The 17,521-nt window shown below is 44.8% G+C and overlaps 1 protein-coding gene across 1 annotated transcript; it reads right to left on the reverse strand.

Annotated features, from left to right (window-relative positions):
- Nucleotides 1-1,941: 1,941 nt before the first annotated feature.
- Nucleotides 1,942-9,053, reverse strand: LOC115078700 (leucine-rich repeat and calponin homology domain-containing protein 4-like). Its single transcript, XM_029581676.1, has 2 exons — nucleotides 8,652-9,053; nucleotides 1,942-2,021 (listed from the first exon to the last, which is right to left on the reverse strand). Exons 1-2 carry the CDS (start codon nucleotides 8,854-8,856, stop codon nucleotides 1,990-1,992), a joined length of 237 nt encoding a protein of 78 aa, XP_029437536.1. The 5' UTR covers nucleotides 8,857-9,053; the 3' UTR covers nucleotides 1,942-1,989.
- Nucleotides 9,054-17,521: the final 8,468 nt, after the last annotated feature.

Raw genomic sequence — 17,521 nt, forward strand, 5'->3', positions numbered from 1 at the left:
ATGGCACTAGTCTTAAGCAAACTTGCCGAGACTAATCATCTGCTCAGGAGATTGAGAGTGGACTAGACATCCCCTCATGCATTGCGTAGTGCTTCTCTTTTGATATCCACTTCACGTGAGCACCCATGCTCTTAAGGGGTACATCCTTGATGACTGGAGGAGGGGGTCCCCTTCCATTGCCAAAAAGAATTTGTGGGAGTAACTGATATCGTTCACACCATTACCCTAGAAAAGAGGGATACCAGTGCCCTTTCCTGGCAAAGGCATATTACATAGGAGTTATCGAATTGCAATGCTAGCTCCTCTCTTCCTCCAGGAGACCTAGAGGCTCGAGAGAGTCCCCTTACAGGGATTAGGATTGCCCCTCGGTGGGAGTGCGCTTAATTCTTCGTGACCCAAGAAACTAGAACACGTAGGCCTCTGCACTGCTAGATAAGCTCGTAAACCTCAAACTCTGGGGCTAAAGTTTCCAGCCAGGGGAAATTTATAGCCCTCCTGGGCCTTTGGGGGGGGGGGGGGGGGGGGGCGGGGGGGGGAGGGAGGAAAACCTTCCCTGGATTTATCCTGGGGGTCTGGGTCCCTAAGCATGTCCCCCTAAGGAAAACAGATTGTCTTCTCCTGATGGCTCTGAACCATTCCAGTCCTGCGGTGTCTGCCCTGAATCAGAACAATAGCTCAGCTCTTGATTGCTTTTACGTAGCTTGAGGGATCGAATGATGGCTTTCACCTTCGAGATGCTCTGCTAAGTTTCCCTCAAGGGCAGCAGACCTCGGTGGGGCTGAGCCCTTGCTTAACGTCACAGCTGAAGCCTTCTAGTCTCCCATTCATATTCCAGGGTCGTTACATCACATGCTAAGTAAGCCCGTTACAACTGCAGGGCTACAAGTTGCAGATGCCACTTTAAGGGGGCTGCTGGGGCTGAGATTGCCAGCCACCATTGAAGGAGGAGTGGCCTGCAGCCCAAATGCAACAATCTTCAGAGCAGTGGTTTGCAAACCTGTTCTGGAAGGCCACCAGCCAGCCAGTCACGTTTTCAGGATATCTGCAATGAACATTTATGAGAAATCTGCATGCAAATCTCCCTCATGCATATTCAATACAGATAGCCTGAAAACCTGATTAGCAGACTGATGCAATAAGACAGCGTGGTAAAATGGGGCACGTCTCCTGGGAACTTGATGCAATTATGTAAATGAGCTGCTGCATTAAAAAAGGACACGCTAGGGAAGAATTCATGACACCAGTGCTCAAATGCATCGGATGTCCAGGAGACGAGGCTGTGTGCCCACAATGCAAAGGGCACTCAATATGAGCGTCCGTTTTATCCCGCCTCAGTAGATTTTGCACAATATACATGAACACACACACCTGGAACTTTTATATTGTACATTCAGAATTTTTGTTTTTAGATCAGGTCATTACATTATTCCTAAACACCGCAAGCAGTAGATCTAAGTGTTGCAACTATACTTAGAAGGAATCACACGGAACAGAATGTTTGGCATTTCTTATGAGTCCTTGACTCACAGGATGACTTAATGCCAGCTCTGGGGCTGGAGTTAAACTGGCCGCATTAAAAAGTGTGCATAGGAGTATAGCCAATAGCCTCATCTACATGGAATTTACAAGTGAATAAGGCTATTTTAATGTGCTAATCCCCTTACTGCATCCAACCGTGCGTTAGCCTGTTCGCTAGGCTGGGCACACTTTATTGCTTCGCCCCTAGGTGTGCCATGGAAAAAGTCACCACTACCTGATGCTTTGTTCCTTATCCTCCTGCAGACCAGTAATTATGGTATAAAATTTTCTTCCCCCTCAGTTGTAGACAAAGAACACACCTCTTATGATTTCACTCTGGGCTTATAAGGGGAGATGTAGCCCTGGTTCGTCTCAGTAGTCTGTCTCCAGCAGTTGTAACAGACGGATTAAACTCCGTCTTGATTCATCCTCAACCTGGTTCAGCCCTCCGATTCCTGGGCTACCAGTCCCTCAGGGTTGCTTCGCCCAGTAACAGCCTGCTCCTTGGATTAAAACAAAAAAAAAATTGTTTTAGAGGGGGAGTTACCCAGCTGGGCTCTCTTGGGCCTCCTCATACTTTGGTAGGGCGGAGCCTCTCCTGCACCCCGGAGGACTGGGAATCTGAGGGTTTGCTAGGGCTGTCAGCTGCTCCCTCTCTCTCTCTGTATTTATGCTGCCTCTCTACTTGAGCTCTTCACCTCAAGCAAGAGAGGAAAGTTTGAAAGAAGAAAAAAAAAAACCAGACATGCTTTGTGCACATAAACCGTTTTCTGCACATAAAACAGGATTTTAAAAATCATTAAACTAAGTGATCTGAGCTGTAAACAGCTTGCTCAGAGCAACATGAAATCTCAGTTTTACAAATGATTAATTTCCGGAGGTCATTTGCTGGGCCTCAGGCTAGAAAGCAACATGAAGTCCCTGCTGCAGCATGCGGATCACTACAGCCAGAAGGTCTCTTTTCTTTCTGCGAGTGCCAGCTGGGCACACAGCCCCCTTTGGCACCCAAAAAGGGAAAAATTACTAAATCTACTGTAGATTAGGTTCTAATGAAACTATGGCAAAGTTAATTACAATCTTTCATGAATAACTAAAGTATAAAGCTGAACACTACAGTTAGCATTACTAAAAGCGGAATTAGATAACACATTTTAACTAGAATTGGTCGCAATAACTATAGTACTGTGCGATTGCCAGTTAAGAGAGGAGACATGGTGTCTGGAATTAGGAATTCAAAATTTGTGGGTTCTTTCATGGCTCTACCATATAACCTTCCTAATTTTCTTATGTACTTTCAATCTTTGAACAAGTGATTAAGAAATCAATTACAAACTAGGCTCAAATCCCAGCTGTGCCACTATATAAAAAACTTCAACACAGTCACCTTGCCTCTCTGTACCTCAAATCTTTTCTTGGCTTTGCTAATAAGATGTTTGACCTTGAGAATACTGTGTGATTTTCTTGCTTCAACCTAATCCCTTAGGGGGAAGGAGTGCCTTAGTATGCTCCTGCTCAGTACAGTGCAACTAACAGATGATTTTCTGTAAACAAACAAGTTTATGGTTCTACCTGTAACACTATATCCAGGGAGTGACAGTTGAGAAACATACAGCAAAGAGAACAAGATGACATCCAAGTCACTGCATCAACAACTCACCTCTGGAAACCTACCATAGGTCACAAAACTTAACTACATTCTGACCTGAATTTGGGAAGGTTTATAGCAACTTCTGAATTAGTACCCACTCTGGAGGCCCAGGAAATCAAATCAGCTTTAAACCCTATAACAGAACAGGATTTTGCATCTTGTATCTAAAGGATCTCCATATGCCCTGCTTCAGATGGCCAGTGATAAAACCCATCCCATTCAAGTAACATACTCATTTAACAGGATTGGAGGAGATGGGAAGGAGAGGCTTTGGCAGCTGGCACTAGAAAATAGGAGGAGGGTAAGATGACAAGTTGAATAGCACTGAAAGAAGCAAGCTATGCGATTCCACCTCAAACCTGATCTATGGCTCTCCTTATGACCAGATACACATCCTTGGCTGAAAAAACTTTAACTATAGTTACCCAAAGACATGAGCTGGCCAATGCCACATCACAAGCAGCTGCAATCCAACTACTAGAATCACTAAGAACATAAGATATGCCAAGGCCAAATCAGACCAAAGGTCCATCAAGCTAGAGCAACCTGTCTGACAGTGGCTAATCCAGGTCACAAGTATCCAGCAGATCTCAGAGTAGATCTATTCTTTGTTGCACACTCCCAAGAATAAAGGCGTGGCTTTTTCCCAGGCTACCTGGCTATTATTTGAAAGGGTAAAAAAAAAAAAGTCCCCAAAATATTACAGGGGTGACCAACTCTGGTCCTCAAAAATAGGAGATTCTGGTTTTTGGGATATCCACACGCAATATGCACAAGAGATTTGCATACAATGGATGCATTGGACCTGTTTGGGGGTTCCTGAGCACCAAGCTGGCCACCACCCCTGCTCTATTACAATCCCTATTCCATTCTTCAAGCTGAAAGGCTAAAGAGGTTAGGGAGTTTCTTCTTCATAAAAGGAGTTATCCATTACCTTTTTCTTTGTTCTTGTCTTGCCCTTCTCTGTACTTATTCTACTTCTATCTTTTTTGTTGTGGTACAAGAGTTTTCCCCAATCACACAAGTCTCCCCCATCTTGAGGACTTGTGCGCTCTTGCAAAATTATGATATTTTCATAATATGGTAGCATTAAATGACAGCAGACAGTCTCTTCTTTGCAACCAGAGCGAGCCTAACTCACAATCTATTACTGCACAAACTAGGGAGAAAAAGGTTCTTGCTTAAGTGTGAAATAATATACATGTTCAAAGGATCATAGATTTATAACAATAAGATATGAAGGAGGGTACCTCAACTTGCATTCTCTGGTTCCGTCCCACACTATCCTTATTCACACAAATAAAAATACCATTGTCCCAGATTCCTTGCTAGAACTAGGTTGATGTAGATCGTAAGGTGAAACCCCAGCAAACTAACAAAACAGAATAAGCCTGCTGAAAGGACTGATTTATGGAACACAAAGGAAATTGTTTAGATATTTCTGCTGTGCTCAGGCCAGAGCACAGCACTGGGAGACACTTCATAGGAGAGAAGCAATTAGAAGAGTGGCAGCTGTGATGCTGAGATGGGGTCACCAGAACAAAAGACTCTCTCTGTTGTTAGAAGTCCCCGTGTGAGAAGGCAGTGCTAGGATTTTTTGTCTTCCGGGCTTAGGACTGCCAATTTACTACCTGCTTGCTTTCTGCTGCTATGCTCAGCCTGGCCTATACAATTCCCTCTCTCATATCATGTAACTGGACAATTTGCTTTCAATGATCAACTCAGCTGATGTTACAAAGCAGATACTGAGCAAATATGTCTGGAAGCCACAGAATGCACACATGAAAACCTGAGCCTCCAGAAGCATAAAACAGAACTAGGCTTTTGTCTACTCTCCAGTATAATAAAAAATACAATACAGCTACAAACAATTAAAACTTTCTGCGGTGCAGCTCCAGTAATCTCATACTACTTGCCTACAATAAATACATCATGAACAGGTCAGTCATTCAAGGGCAAAAATGCCATGTTGCACTGGCTGTAAGCATTTAATACTGCATATTAGTGTCAAGGAGCATGCAGAGCAAGGCAAATATCCCACACAAAAAAAATGGTTCAGTCTCAGAAACTGTGTTGACTCATAAGAAATGAGTCAACCAGACTCAGATAGGGTTTCTTTTTGGAAGGTTGTTTCTTTCTACTTTGCATAAGTAGAAAACAGTTTTGTTTTAAAATTTGTATAACATCGCACCTGTGGCTCCAAGTAGAAAGCTGCTGTTTCTTGTGCTCTCTACAAAACTGGGACTGACTGCTGAGAACAGAGAAGTTTTTTTTTTCTTTTTAGGTTTAATTCCGCTTTTCCGCACTTCAAAGTGGATTACATTCAGGTACTGTAGGTACTTACAATCCAAGTTTGTACCTGAGGCAATGGAGGGTAAAGTGACTTGCACAAGGTCACAAGGAGTGACAGCAGGACTCAAACCCTGGTCTCCTGCTTCATAGCCCACTGCTCCACTCCCTAAAGTTTAAGCCAGGAGACCTAAGAGGATGCTCAGGTGATAACTTTATCATCACAGTGATCAAGTAATTTGACTTTTTCCAATACACTAGTACTCAATTGGTTCATAAACCATATCACTGGACACTTTTTACCCCAAAATATGCATACACATTAAACTAGGCACTGAATTTCAGGGCAGTTTTACTACTCAGTTTATTATACCCATCCTTTCATAGTGTGGGGCTGTTGTAATTCCCTGCTCTGATGGCTATCAACATGCAATAAAAGATCAGTAATCACTACAGAATTCATTCAAAAAGATTAAAATTAAATCTTATAATTGTGTTTCACTAGAAAGCATCTCCATCACTGGGGTTCTGGAAGAACTGTGTTGCAGAGATGGCAAATTATAGAACACATTACTTTTACGCTTTGAGGAAATCCAGCAAGATTATGAAAAGGTCTAGGAACTAGAGAAAAAGAGAACTAGAGAAAAAGGACGGAGGGTGGAGGAGCTGTCCTGCACGGGGTAAACCTAGCAATCTGTACAAGCTACGTCTAGTTTGTTTTTGTGTTTTCCTCTGTCCAACCATGGCTTCAAGTTTTTGATTTTGATGTTTGTTGTAAATGAAAATGTTAAAGAGTAAGATTTTTTTTTTCAAACAATTGCCACTTTATAAAGTTAACTAATAGCATTTGTGAAACTGAATTAAAACATCTTTGAAGTTTTAACATGTAAAACGATTAAGAGATGAAACAGGAAGCAAACCACCCACATGTTCTTGATACCAAACTATACATTTAACACACCAACCATCCTACAAAGTCATATTATGAACTTCCGTCTCCATCCCCCACTTTAATGATGTAAGCTAGTATGCCTGCAACAACTGCTTTGGAAAGCAGCTGGAGTCGGCAGCCTTATTACACACACACATACAATCTCAGCCTCTGTACCCACGTAAAATCTTCGAGTCCACACAAAAAAAGACATGCAAAGACATTACAAACAACTTAAGAGCTTGTGAAGTAATTTCTTCACTGATACCACATCCCCTCTCCACAATACTGGCTCAAGATAAGTTGGAAGGAGTTCTAAGCACCATCATTTACGGCAGAAGTTCTCAGAGTCCTGGGAACACACCTGCCAGTAAGGTTTTCAGGATATCCACAATGAATATGCATGAGAGCTTACATACAACGGAAGCAGTGCATGCATATTCATTGTGGATATCCTGAAAACCTTAATAGGAGTGTCCCCTGGGTTGGGTTAAGAACCACCTATTTAAGGCACCTTTAAAGCTCTCTCCATGAATTTAAAAAAGTGCAGAATTGAAAATGTTATATGCAAAAACACTGAAGTGCAGTACTACAAATAGAATAAAATACAAAAATGCAACCGCCTCAAGCCATTACTAGAAGATATTGCTCACAAAAAAAATGTAATTTCACAGCACAAGGTACTGAATATCTTGCTCTATTGTCACAGGACCTTAGCACATGAAGTGAAAGGAGATGAACATATGTCTGGAAAAATATTAAATATTAGGAAGGCCAAATGTGAATAAATGAAAAACAAGCAGACAACAGCAATTTAAATTAATTTACAGCATACATCTTTTTGTGATGTCATAAGAAAGCATAATTTACTAGCCACAAGAGACAGGGAAATACAATCATGAAATGACTACACACACACCAAAAGAAATTTTCAAAATTTCAGAGAGAGAACGATAAAGAATTGGTGTCAGCATGCCAGTCTTGGAGTCTTACAAATGTCCATCACTGGACTTCTCAATCATTCACCCCAAGTGTGTATTTTTTATTTTTAACTGCATGTGTGAAAAATCTGAAAATGATGAAAGGACTGAAACTAAAGTCGAGAATATCTATGCAAATCTTTCATGAAAAGTAATCACAATCACATACAAGTCCCAGCATGTTAACCCACAGGCCCAAAACGATAACCTGACATTAGTTAACCTTTTGTCCATAAACTGCTTCAGGGGACGAAACAATGGTCAAGAAATAGACACTATCTACACTTAGCTGGAAACACTTCCAGATAACTGTGGATAGTTGCTATTTCGAGACATCTCCAGAGAAGTGAAAATAGTTATATTTCTTTACCAGTGTTTGTCCCCTGAAGAAGTCTACGGACGAAACATTAGCTAATGTCAGGTCATAGACCTAAAAATTGCAAAGTGCTAAATATTGAACAAAAAGTAAATGACAGAAACTCACTTCCTTCAATTTTAGCTATGCAGCAAATTAAATTTAACAGAAATGCAAAGTCACACGACCATCACCAACGATATCACTAACTTTTCAATGATACCATAATAATCCAAGAGAAAATATCTATTGTACGACAAAATAACTCTGCAGCAAAGAAAAAATGCAGGATTAAATAAAGGGCGTCATCACTAATAGCCTCACCAACTTTTTTCTGAAGTCAAAAGGCACCTATCAATGCAAGAAGTTTCCAACGTGAAAATAGACATAACACACAAAAACTCCAGAAAAATCACCAGTGACAAAATAAAACGAGGGCATGCAGCATCGTGGCACCACTGTTTGTCATCGACCTCCAACATTGGCGGTGTAAAGAACAAAAAAAAAAAAAAAAATCTGTCCAAATTGTTATCATAAAAAGAGAGTCACCTGTTGCACAGGAAACCATGGACATGTGACGTAATTCATTTTTAATGACGTGTTTGACCCTAATATCACATATCATTCAAGGGGAAAAACAAACAATCTGGATCACTTGCACTCTTACCACGCCCCTCCCCCACCACAAAAAAAAAAAGCCACCACCACTAACAATGGGGAAGGCGTCTGATGTTACGGCAACCTGGACAAAGAGGGAAATCAACCTCTAACGGCGCGGGCTAACTTTCAAACAGCGAGGACCTACACCCAGGTCCGCATGCGACGCCACGGAGGCCTGACGTCACAAGAGAACTTTAAAGTGTAAAAACAAGGAAGTAAATAACGCGGGGGGGGGGGGGGGGAGGTAGATGGAGGAAGAGAATCACTCACCGGCTTGGGTGATGTCGGATAGGTCGTAGTTGCGGGCGCCGCGCGGAAACTCTTTCAGCTTCCGGCCGCCCAGGTTCAACACCCCGGAGGCGGCCGCTTCCTCCAGGGCTTTCTCCGTGCCACGGCCGCCCACGAGCATGAACGGGACCGGCGGTAGAGACTCCTCCAGCATCCCCGCCGGAGCCGCGGCCAGAGCTGTCGCCATCGTCCGGGCCCCTCCTTCGCCTTCCTACCTCCGCGCGAGACACAGGCTTCACATAGAAAAGAAATTTAAAAAAGAGAACGCGAGAGAGCCCATGCGAGCAAACAGCTACCAGCGCTCTCACTATAATTAGTCCACTCAACGTCCCTTTCTCTGCCTTAGCACCCAAACTTAGACAACTCCGCGTCGCCGGCTACCCCTCCCAGGCCACGCCCACCCCCCAACTGCCACCCCTCGAGCCCACCACCCTCCAATGGTGGGAGGAGGCGGACACGACGTGCGGCAGAAATCCGCCCTCCCACTGTAAAAACCTCGACGCACGCCACGCTTCCTACTTCTTACAACTCGACATCCCGCTCTTCCCCCCACCCGGTAACAACGGCCCGCCCAGCGCGTGGGCGCGCACGTCGCTGTCCAATCAAATAAGGAGGAAGGCCCAATGGGCGGGGCGAGAGGAGAAAGCGGACTGCGGATAGGAGAAGAGGGAAGATTTCCAGGCGGGGAAGTACCCTCCCGCCGACCAGTACCGTCGAGCCGAAGGCGGCTGGAGGGGCTAAGAGACGGTTGTTAGGGAGAGTATTCACAAAGCCCTCGCGCTCCCGGACATCAAAGTTGCAGAAATGTGACAGGAGTTCTCCGTGGACAGAAGTACAAAATAGCCACACCTGCCCTCCTTCCTCCTGGAAGTTTAAATGTATTACTTTTTTTTCAAAGCTGTTTACATTTTCTGAAGTAAACTAGAGCAGTAACTCGGCACGGGAATAGTCGTGCATGCTCTGAAAATTATTCTAGAGTTTTCGGAGCTATGGAAAATAATGATTGGTCTGCACTGGTGCCATCAGACGTTTGTCTGTTTTGTACTGCCGTCCATAGAGAACTCCCGACACAGGTAGGCAACTTTGATGTCTCGGGGTGACGACGGCATGGCTTTTCCTTCTTCCTGCCAGTGGGTCCCAGAAGAGGAAATGGTCGGTCCGCGTGGGCAGGAAGAAGGAGGCACCAAACAGTCGCTGGCAGAAGCATCAGAAAGAACAGTGCATTCTCGGGGACTCACAGGAAGAGGCAGCATCAGCCCGGGCCCACTCAACATTCAGCCGCAGCAATAGTCCACAGGGGCTGAAGGAGGAGGAGGCTGCCTGCTGGAATGGGCTTCTGATGGGGAGAGGGGGAGGAAGTGAGTGAGAGTGTGTATATTGAAGTTGTAATTCAATTTACTCATGGCTTTCTGAGGACCAAGATCATACTCACACATTACAATACCAATTCCAATGGTCTTTTTTTACTTTTTTTTTTTTTTGCACGGTTTTACAGCACTGCACGTAAATATAGTATATTGTTATCACAACTCAAATAGGCATAGGTTGTACAGTTTTCAACTGATTTTCCCTCTTATCTGGCCAATCGAACATATCGAATTAAAATCAATTCATTCACTTCTTCCTGGCATACCATACAATCCAGGGTTCCACAAGGCTCTGTCCTCGACTTTTAACATTTATCTAACTCCATTATGTCGAATTCTAGGACAGCTTGGTGTGTCATACAAGCTTATGCTGATGGCATTCAGTTTTCTTTTCCACCTGGCATGACACTAACCAATTCTTTTCTCACTGTTTATCCACCATTCAGGATTGACTTTCTCATAAGCTTTCTCTCAATGTCAAAAAGACAAGTTATCTCTCTTGGATACCTGCCTCCTTTCCAAATCCTCCAGTTCCCATGCTTAATGGGTCTGATATTTACTTTGCACAGAAAGCTCACAATCTTGGTATTTATCTTGATCCAAGATTAACAATGAAACTACACATACAGTCATTAGTCCAAACTTCTTTTTTAAAGTTAAAGCAGCTTCTCCATCTGAAACCCCTCTTGGAACATGTTAACTTTCGCAGTGTTCTGCAAGCTTTTGTACTCTCAGATCTTGATTTTTGTGATTCTCTGTTCTTAGGTTTACCCCAATCCACCGTGTGTCCATTACAGGTCATACAGAATTCTGCTGCCTGTTTACCTACCGGATCACAAATACGAGATCATATCCATCCAGTTCTTAAAGTATTACACTGGCTTCTAATCCACTATCGCACACATAACCTTCTTCATAATATCACTTCACCTTGGATACAGTCCACTTTGAGAATTCCTACTCCTTCACGTGCTTTGCATTCTGAAGGCCAGTGCCTGCCTAATAGTCCTTCTCCAAAAGTCGCATGCCTCACTGAAACCAGGGGAACGCTCCTTCTCCATCCATCTTCCCACATTATGGAATTCCCTACCAGGTAATATATACAGTTAACAGAAGATCTTAAGCTCTTTAAACATCTATTAAAAACACCTTTATTTCAGCTTGCGTTCCCCGATAATTAACCTATATGGATATATGTTTTCTTTCACCTCCAGACTTATCTGTGTATTTACATCAGCAGTTCAGCTGTTCCTACAACTCAAGAGTGTCTAAAGCATATGTCTAGATTATTATATACCATCTCATATAGACATTAGATTGTATATGTTTTATGTTACTTTGTTTTTAATGATTTTGTATATTTTATTGTACCTCACCCTGAACTATTAGGAGGGTTGAGGAACAAATACTTTTAAATAAATTAATGTGGTAAGTGTGCTTTAAATTTTCTTGTTCATGTCAACTCTATAATTAAAAATGCATAATTTTTAATTGTGTGTGGGGAGGGAGTAACTTGGGGGGGTGACAGGCTGTAAGTTTCACCTGGGGTGCTTAATACCCTTACACTGGCCCTGTGAACCTCCCTTCTAATTCTGAGAAATAATAAGTACAGCTGAGGAAAGGTAACAGAGCTGTAGTTTCACTACCAAAAGTACTGGCTAGTTGGTGGCATTGCCTCCTCTAAAACCACGTCCTGACTGCCCATTCTGTGGGTTTGGGCTTCCCTTGTGGACACTGTTCCTCCTCAGCACCTTCTGGGGTCTGCCAGCAGAGCCACCAGGAAGGATTTCTGCTATACAATCTTCAGAGTCAGAAATGTAATCCATGCAAGGGTCTGCACATTTGAAATGGAGCACACACATCTCCTGCCACTTACTCTTCCTCGTGACCTTTCTCATAGTCTAGATTGAGAATACTTATAGATATCACAGGGAACATAGAGGGGAAAAAGGTTGACCGCAATATGTGAAGCCTTGAGCCAGTCACTCTGGTCAGTCCATCACTTCTCGGGGTCTCCTGATATGTCTCTGTATTCACCTCATCTGCACATGCTAGGAAGGACGTTTCTGTCACTGCCCCTGCCAGCTGCACAGAGCACCTGTTTCTTCACCTCTATATCATATATTTCAGGTGGTGGTAGGGTGAGCATAAGATGCCCAGCTGGCTCCATGAAATAGGCCTAGTTTTACTCCCAGTACATGTATAGAAATGTAATTCCTGCTTTTTATAAGGGAACTCTAAACAAGTCCCATACATGCAGCCTACCATGAATATCTGGTTCAAGCTTTTCTCCCTCATGTCAGGGCTAGATATTGGTCACATTAGCAAAATATGGATTTACACTGAAATTTAACTGTCCCATCTCTTGCTTTGGATTTTCTTTTCATTGCAACCAGCAAGAGTGTAAAGATGCATCGACCAAGGACCTCGGGAGGTGGTGGAGTAACCTTCCACAATAACAGAGCTGGTTACTGTTCTAGGGATCACTGGTCAGAGACTTATATTACTATCCTCTCAGGCATTTCCACTACAGTCTCACAGCATGAAGATCATATCGAAACTTTGGATACCGCTAAGGCAGAACGGAAGGCCAAAAATAAGCAACCGGAGAAAAACCTGATGATCTTGAAAACCAGAGCCAATGGAACAACTTAAGAATTCTGGGAGTGACCGAATCGATTCAGGGGAAAGCTTTATTAAAATTCTGTGAGTTGACTCTACCGAGCCTCCTAAATGTTAATGCAACAGAAAGGCCCATTTTGGTTGAGCGTGGGAGTTGGAGGTCCCAATATGGCCAAACCTCAACAAGTAATAGTTAAATTTCTCAATAAGACAGATACAATGAAGTTGCTAACGGCCTACCGAAAGTGTCAAGAGTTGCAATGTAAAAGCAACAAGCTTCTCATATTTCCTGATTTCTCCGCCAAAGTACTAATGTCTCGCAAAGAATTCACTCCGTACTGCACCCAGTTATTCAGAAAAGGAATTAGAAGCAGGTAGACAGTACCTCCCTGGGCAAGGCCAAAAAAAAAGTATAGTATGGCCACCAGAAATGTGAGTTAAGTTTTACTCCTGCTCTGACCCAGGTGTTACATTTCCAGCGTTAAGAAAAGGTGCTTTAAGCTGTCTGTCCTTCAACGCACCTCCCTGCATTGCTGAGGAATAGCTAATGCCTTCTTTTACAGGGGGTTTGCATACACCCACGCTAATCTTAGCACTGGTTTTTATTCCTGTTTTAGCACACAATTTTTAAAACCCCTGTTACAAACCAGAGTTAATTCATGCCAGAAAAATGTGTGCTAAATAAAACAGGAGTAAAAACCTGTGCTAAGATTAGTGTCCCTTATTACATCAGCCCCTGGGTCTCTTCTCTCTCTCGCTCCCCTTCTATAGTTTGATCAGACTCTATTCTCTCTCTTCTCCCCACTCTCTATCGGTTTCTCCGTTTCCTCCCTTCTCTCTCCCCCCCCTCGAGGAATGAGAGGAATGTTGGGACTCATATCCAAGTCTGCGTTCTGTCCAAACTGGAACAAGCACAGCCTCCTCCCCCTGCACCTTCGCCCCTTCAGAACCAGCTGCTCTGCAGGCATTGCTGTCCCAGAGGGCAGACACTAAACAGGTGCAGGAGTTATCTCTTCCCTCCCTCCTTCCCTCAAAAGAGACAGGTGGGACTTCTGTTAATGACACGCTGCCAGCTCCATCTGAGCCAAACAGAAAATATGTGCTGTAGAGTTCTAATCCCCGGCTCTGCCACCGACTCACTTACTGTGACCTTGAGTGAGTCACTTTATCTCCCTGTGCCTCAGCTCTAATCCCAGCTCTGGACAATTTTTCCAAGCTCACGCACCCACCTCTTGATTTGTGTCCATGCCCGGATGCTTCCTTGCTCCTGCTCAGAAGCCCCAGAAACATCGTTCCAATACCAGCAGGTGCCAAATCTGTATTTGTTTCTCAGCGTATCAAGTATCAGAGCCTGGCTCCTGCTGCAGCTTCTACAGAGCACTTTTCTCTTACGCTGCACGAGGCTAAGGTCACCAGCTGAGCCCGGGCATTGGCATTCTTAGAAACTAGACAGATTCTTTGCAAGGGGTAGAAGAAAAAAAAAACTGCGCCTGTGAAAGATGGATAAAGGGTCAGCATGATATACAGCAATTCTGAATGATACAGTGGGATTCCTCCAGACGCTATATGGAGATATAGAAGGGGAGAATGAGGGGGAGGCGGGCTGGGGGAGGGGAACCTCTCTGTCCTGGAATGCAAGTCCCGGGCACAGGGCCAGCAACTGCTTGAACTATTGCCAGATGTGGCCCTTTTCAGCCCCTCAGCCAGTTTTGGTTTTTTTTTGCACAGCTACCGGTCTGCCTTGATTCCCGGTTCGACCTGCAGCACATTCCTTGCAAATAATGGCAGCACACTGGCTCCGCAACAGGGTGGACTGGTCTGCCATGTTTGTGGGCTGGAGGCAGACGCAGAAACTTCAGCTCTTATAGTGGGGAAACTTGACCCAGGAATGGCTTTTAAAGAGGTGATTTCAAACTTAAATGCGAGGATACCCTTGCTAGGAAACATGCTTCGCCACAGAAACTCATAAGCGTGAGGCCACAGGAGAAGGCAGTATTAGGGGTGGTAGCTGAGGTCTAGGAGAATGTTCTGAGCTCTCTTTTCTGCAGTAATCCGGGACTCGAGGGGCTGTGAGAGTCCTTAGGCTAGAATCCTGGTGGTACTGAGGTGGAGTGTTTTTCATTCATCTAATGGTGCCTTGCGCTCCACAACCGGATGTACAGTCTCCACTCACTTAAGCAAATGAATGGATGAATGGAGTCTACAAGATTGTGATTTTTCTCATAGAAATTAAGATACGCTCTCACTGCAGATTTCTTTTAAATGATATTGCACCATAAGCTTGAAGCTTTTTTAATGGTCCTGAGTCCAAATGAGTGCCTAAGCCCCTGAGGCAGCCACTTTAAGAGCGGCGAAACTCGGCCTGAGTCGGGCAGTTATTTTAAATATGTCTCCACCACAATAAAGATTTGAAAAAGACTTTGGCATCTATCCTTTTTGTTTACCTCACCATGGAGCGATACAGAGGCATGATGACATTTTCCGTTCTATTCACCATTCCCTTCCTAATAATTCCCAACATTCTGTTTGCTTTTTTGACTGCCGCAGCACACTGAGCCGACGATTTCAATGTGTTATCCACTATGATGCCTAAGTCCAGACTCCTCAATACCGTACAATGCCATACATCAAAATGGGGTGAATACGCTGGAGTTAATTAACTTCGGCGTGACCCAAACAGACACCATCATTTGGCATTGAAGAGCCAAAGAGAGAAGACAATGGACCACGGAACTCCCAGGCCTGGACACCGAGGTCTTGGCCTAACCCTGGTCCGAGGCCCAGGTGTCAGGACCCAGCCTCCAGGTCAAATCACGGCGCTGTGCCTGGGTCCAGGCCTAGCTCCTGGCATCTGGGTCGGCTGGATCGTGAGGCCAAGGTCCAGGCATCGGGAGTTGGGAGCAGGCCTCCGGGTCAGGTTGCAGCGTCAGGCCTGGGCTCAGGTCCCAGCCTAGGCAAAGCCACTGGGCTGGGTCACGGCGTCAGGCTTGGCTCCGGGCCAAGGACCCGGCATTGGGAACTGGCCTACAGGTCGGGTTGCGGCGTTGGGCTCCAGCCTAGGCTGAGGCCCCGGTGTCGGGATTTGGCCTCTGGGTCGGGTCGCAGAGTCAAGCCTGGATGCTTGCCGAGTTCCCGGCATCAGGACCCAGCCTCCAGGTTAGGTCACACCATCAGTTCCGGGTCCGCACCTGGGCCGAGGCGCCGGCATTGGGACCCGACCTTTAATGGATGCCTAACGGATGAGGTAAGTTGGGTTTTTTTTAAACATTTTCGGGGGTCTTGGCCAAGGCCCCAGCATTGACCTGTGCATCTGCCGAGACCCCTGCGTTGCACTCAGCCTAGGTTACGGTCCCTGCTTTGGGCCTCGGCCTATGCCCAAGCACGACACTGGTACCTCGGCCTAGGCCCAAAACCAGGGCCTTGCTTAGGGCATAGGCCGTGGCCCCTGCTTTGGGCTTCATCCTATGCCCTAGGCGAGGCCCCGGCTTCGGGCTTAGACCTAGGCCCGATGCATTTGTTTAAAATGAAATGAACAAATAAGATTTGTTTCATTCGAGAACCCCGATTTGGTTCGGGGCCCCCGAATGAAACGAATTAGCTTTATTCATCGCATTTTGCATTTTTGTTTTAAACAAATGTACATCCTTAGTTTCTATGCCTTCCAAGAGAAAGGGCTGTGTGGTTTTCCCTTCAGACCCCTCTCCCCCAATGAAGCAACTGACTATCACGGAGTGCATTTCTCCCAACCCTGATATGGTCCAGGCTCTTACCCCTATTGCCAAGGCAGGAGGAGGAGATCCTTCTTCAGTCGGGGAAGAGGTATCGTTGAACCGCTTGGACTATTTGCCCCCTGGTGAGTGTGCTCGAGACCCCGCCCTTGTCTCGGGCTCATGACATGATGAGATCATCAGGAGCACCTTGGTGGAGAGAGGCATCAGCGTTGGAAGTCCAGCCTCGGTAGGAGAGTGCAGTGAGGAAGAAGCTCAGGATTTGGGTTTTTTTGGAGTATGCAGTGTCCCAACCTGCTCATCTACTGAGGGCGGAATCCCTTGCCTCTTGGAATGATTTTGGAGGTTTTGCAGCAGTTGGTGAATCAGCTAGGGTTCAGAGTTTTTTTCTTTCCCCTAAACCAGCTGTCATGACTTTTGAAGCACTGTGGGACTTAACTGCCAGTCTTGCTTCTTCCTTCTCTGACTGTTACACTAAAATGGGCTCCCTGTCCTTGGAGTCCGTGGCTAAAAATCATCACAGAATTTCGATTGAACATTCAGAAAAAAAAAGTTTGTTGAAAAGTGCTATTCATAGAGTCGACCACTAATGCCACTATGATTGAAGAATGCGGCTTTCTTGCTTGCAGAATAAAACTGTTGGAGAATTGTTCAAAGTCTCTTATTCTGCGTTTCACTAATTTTCTTAAGGTTATGGGCGAAAAACCCCAAATGATTTTTAGGAAGTATTTTGTGAATGTTTTACATCTCCCTCTAGAGTCAATTCCTGTTGTCAATAAGTTGTACTTTCTTCCTTTTAGGAAGCGTGAGGCCTTTCAGCCAGCATGAGGCCTTTCAGGCCTTTTTGGATTTGTGTCGACCTACTTTATACTTGTGTGGTCATGTATCTAGATGACATCTTGATCTTCTCTCAAACCCTCAGCACCCACCTTGGAGACGTTCACATAGTCCTCCAATGCCTGTGAGAGAACAATCGATTCGCCAAGCTGGAAAAGTGTCTTTTTGAACAAGAAGAACTCTCCTTCTTGGGGTATATTGTCTCTCGTGATAGTTGCCACATGGATCCTGCCAAAGTAAAGGCCATCAGGGACTGGCTTCATCCACTGTGTCTTCAGGCTCTGCAGAGATTCTTGGG

This window comes from Rhinatrema bivittatum, chromosome 16 (genome assembly GCF_901001135.1).
Source record: "Rhinatrema bivittatum chromosome 16, aRhiBiv1.1, whole genome shotgun sequence".
NCBI lineage: Eukaryota > Metazoa > Chordata > Amphibia > Gymnophiona > Rhinatrematidae > Rhinatrema > Rhinatrema bivittatum.

Excerpts from the sequence above, each read along its gene's own strand:
- LOC115078700 (XM_029581676.1), bottom strand. The coding sequence starts at position 8,856 with ATGGCGACAGCTCTGGCCGCGGCTCCGGCGGGGATGCTGGAGGAGTCT. Across the intron at positions 2,022-8,651 it reads ATCCGACATCACCCAAGCCG|GAGCAGGCTGTTACTGGGCG; the intron begins GTGAGTGATTCT and ends TTTTAATCCAAG.